At 30.1% G+C, this 4070-nt stretch overlaps 1 protein-coding gene across 1 annotated transcript; it reads right to left on the reverse strand.

The window, feature by feature from the left end:
• Positions 1-222: 222 nt before the first annotated feature.
• LOC106449753 (B3 domain-containing protein At5g42700) lies at positions 223-1731 on the reverse strand. The gene is made up of 6 exons (XM_013891457.3): positions 1458-1731; positions 1267-1365; positions 1141-1172; positions 905-1067; positions 579-785; positions 223-499 (listed from the first exon to the last, which is right to left on the reverse strand). Exons 1-6 carry the CDS (start codon positions 1590-1592, stop codon positions 452-454), a joined length of 684 nt encoding a protein of 227 aa, XP_013746911.1. The 5' UTR covers positions 1593-1731; the 3' UTR covers positions 223-451.
• Positions 1732-4070: the final 2339 nt, after the last annotated feature.

Here is a 4070-nt window from a genome sequence, read left to right on the forward strand (position 1 = left end):
CTAGTTTATAAACGATAAGGGAAGAATTTCAATTATTTTATACAGAAAATGAGTGAAACTGAGGTGGAAACTGGAAAGGTTAAATATTGAAAGATAGGTGGGATACGGTCACTTAAAAAGATTGGTTAAAGCCGTTAAAATCATTTAGAAAAAAGTAATTTAACTTCTTGAGAATTCATTTTGAGAAACTCAAAATTTAAACATCAGATAATGCATCACAAATAAAACTAAATATAGTGTTATTGCTCATTCCTAAAATTTCAAGGATTTTACACCTTGTGTAAAAGAAACAACCACTTCCAAAATACTGTAAATAAAAGATGTGATAACAGCCTTGAGCACACACCAACACTTTTATAACTAGCGCAGAATTAACAGCTTACATACAAAGACACAAAAGGGTAAACTTCTAACACTAGTCATCTCCAAAAATCCTAACAGACCACACACCTCACATCTTTAGGCTTTCTCCAGAACTTTTAACTCTTGTAATGTAAACCTGACAGAACAGCAATATCAAAACATCAGTTTTTAGAATTTCTTGCCTATTGGTAAAAGACCTAAGGCGTTTTACAAACCTTGAAGACGGTAGGACGAACTAACTCGAAGACAAGTGCATCACCATATACTAGGTTGTGAGAAACCGCAAAACCCAACCATCCCCCGCTAAGTCCAGTCCTTTTCGCTAAGTACACGGTCTCAAACTCCTCGCCTTCTTCATCAATCAGTGTTATGACACCATCTTGTTTCTGCAGTTCAGATCTGCAGAAATGAACTGGAAGACCCTGTTTTGTAACAAAAAAATGGATTTTTTTGGGGGGGTTAGATTATGACATTCAGATGTACATAAGAAACCAAAAGAATGCATATAAAAAGATTTGGTGTGTATCAGAGGCTGTTTTACCAGCCAGAATCCACCAGAAACATGTGACTGAAGCATGGATTTTACAAAACTTGGGAAGCGGTTCCGCAAATCAGCCTGCAACTTCTCAGCTTTTGAAAAGGCCTCTTCTCTTATTTCTTCAGAAACATAAACTCGATTCGACAAATCTCTCCCCTTGGACACCCTAAAAGAAATCAAAGTTATTGCTTATATCTTACAGTTTTACGACAAGAAGAAAGCGAGTTCGGTAATTTCACCTTCTGGGTAGATGCACTCGTTGAACAACAACCTTTTGATTGGAGAACAAAACAAATATCAAAAACCCTAAATTAATAAGAGAAACTAAAACCGTTTTTAAAAAAAAAATCAATCAAGATACTTGCTTCTTTGTAAACAGGAGAAGAAGAAGAAGCATTTGAGATACGGCTAGATCGACGAACAACCACGAGCTGTTTCTCTCTTGCCAGATTTGACTTCTTCATCTACCAGATTTGTATACAAACACCCAAATATTCAATCAATCAATCATTTGCAAAGATGTATAAAAAAAAGGGGAAAAGACAAGGATCAAAACCGGAGAAGTTTTGACAGAAGTTAAACGGAGAGTTTGGCAGAGATTTGGCAGATTCAGAGCTTCCATTCGTTTTTTGTTCTCTTCCAATCTTCTAAGTCGAAACTCTTCGTAAGGAGACTGTTTGGCGACAACCATTTTTCCGTCAGAAGACAAACTTATATTTTTGTTTCGTTTTGGATTGTGTTATCTGTAATGAAGGAAACAATGAAACTAGCCGACCGTTGGCAGATTATGATTTGAATCGTGGCACGGAGCTCCATGAAACTTTAAAAGCCCAACCGAACTCAAGTCTCTGGTCCATATTCAAGTATTAGTGCGCTAAAATATAAAATAAACAGTTTAGAATCTTTTTTTTGGCCCAGTAAAGTGAATCTTGCTTAGTTGAATTGATACGTGATTAAGAGATTGAGATGGACTTTACCGGTTGTAATCGCTTCCAAAATATTACGAGACGCTCCGCTCCTAGTAATTTTGAACCGGGCCGGTTATTCTTCCTACTGAATTTGATGATTCAAGGTTGGTTTGGTGGTTTATATCAATCAGTCAACATTTGTTTCGATAATAGTTCTAAAAAACTCCATGAGTTCCGTTGAACCACCGTGGTCTAGTGGTAAAGGTTTAAAGACTTCTACATCTAAGTCTTCTGCATTTGGGTTTGAGTTCGAATTTTAGGCAACACAATTTTTACAGGAAAAAGTCTAGGTTTAGGCGAATTATGCAAAAAATTGAAAAAAATGTTTGCAAGAGATTTTCAGCATGGCGCAAGAAGTACCGTCAGGAATGAATCTCATAGAGCTTTACTCAGAGCGATGCGGTAAGACGTGAATCCTCATAAGACAAAAGAAATTGTCGGCTGTAATATCGTTTATATAATATTTTCCATAATTTGTAATAGCATAATTAACATACAAAAAAACTCCATGAGTTCCGTAATTTTGCAACTATATGTAACCTACCATAATCAATGAAACAATATATAATGTGTTTAATCGTAGATATTTTGGGCAGACTTTGATTGAGCAGTTGGCTATATGTATTTTGGATCTTACGTTCAATGAAATGACACATATAAAATTCTAGATTATGTTTGTTTTTATGGTTAAATTTTAAAATAGGTGACAACCCGCGCTCTACACAGAGTAAAACTTAAATTTATACAAATACAATAGTTCCTCTTTCCAAATTAAGCATGAAAATTGTTTGTGTAAATTCTTTTTCTTGCTTAACGTATGTATAAATCTTGAATAACAGATTATGTATATTCAGTTTGTCCTTCTGTTGTTCGCTTTTTATTTGAATTACATAAAACACTCAAGCTAATAATAATGTGATATTTTTATAACGAGATATATGAGGAGAAGGTACGTTCACTGATCTTTCCAAAAAAAATTATTACATTTTATCTATTCAAAATAGTTTAGGTTTATCTTATTTACATCACCTATATATTAATATGTACAATTATTAAAACATAATCATAGAGTTGGATCCAACTTGATTTTAAGTAGAATATTTTTTTTAAAAACAATATTTTATATATTTCTCTTAACCTATACTATTACTAACTACTCACATTTAAATATAGGCTAACTATAGGTACAAACATCTGCAATATTTTTTTGAAATAATACGAACTTTCATATTTTACTAACTAAAGATTCTCAAATAACCAATTAGAACTTAATCTCTAATATTATATTTCCTAAATCCTTTTCAAAACATTTTCAAAATCCGGTCAAAAATATTTACCACAAAATATTTAGTAAATTTTAATATAAATATTTAATTGAAAATTCCTAGTTTCTACTCATATGATTTTCTTAACATTTGTATATTTACTGTAGCAAATAAATTGAAACCATTAATGAAAACAATTTAAATGTGAGATTTTTAATAGTTTTAGTAATTTATAATTGTTTTTAAAATTCAACAAAAATTTCAAAATTAAAATATTCAGGTCTCAATAATTTTCCAATGCAAATTTTAAAATTAACATAATTATATATTTTATTATGGTATATAGTTTAATTTAAATAATATTAATATATATATATATATATATATATATATATATATTTAATCTGAATATATATTAAATGATATTTCATATTCATATGATTTTATGATCATTTGTATATTTGTATACCAAAAAAAGTAAAACCATTGTTCACAAAATTTTCATTGTAAGTATTTTAACGGTTATTGTAATTTATAGTCGTTTAAAAAAATTCAAAATATAACATATACGAAAAAATTTTAGATTTTTTTAATAAGTGGTTAATGCGATGGTTTCATTTTTATAAAAATATAAATTAAACAAAAACGATGGAGGATTCAAAAACTATTATAAAATCTTTACTATTCAAAATTATTAATTTTCGTATATTTGTTAATCATATTAGATAATTCGTTAGCTTTTATTTAAGGAAAAATGAAGAATATTCTTTGATGCACTTCTAATCAATTTGATATTTAATTTATTAAAAAGTACAATATATATTTAGTTGTATCTACCTTGGTTTTTTTTAGGATTTTGAGAATCATGTAAATAATGACACGAGGCTACAATGGTTGTAACACTCCTCCTCCATTAATATATAAGGGATTCGTAAC

Source organism: Brassica napus, chromosome C2, assembly GCF_020379485.1.
Source record: "Brassica napus cultivar Da-Ae chromosome C2, Da-Ae, whole genome shotgun sequence".
NCBI classification, from domain to species: Eukaryota; Viridiplantae; Streptophyta; class Magnoliopsida; order Brassicales; family Brassicaceae; genus Brassica; species Brassica napus.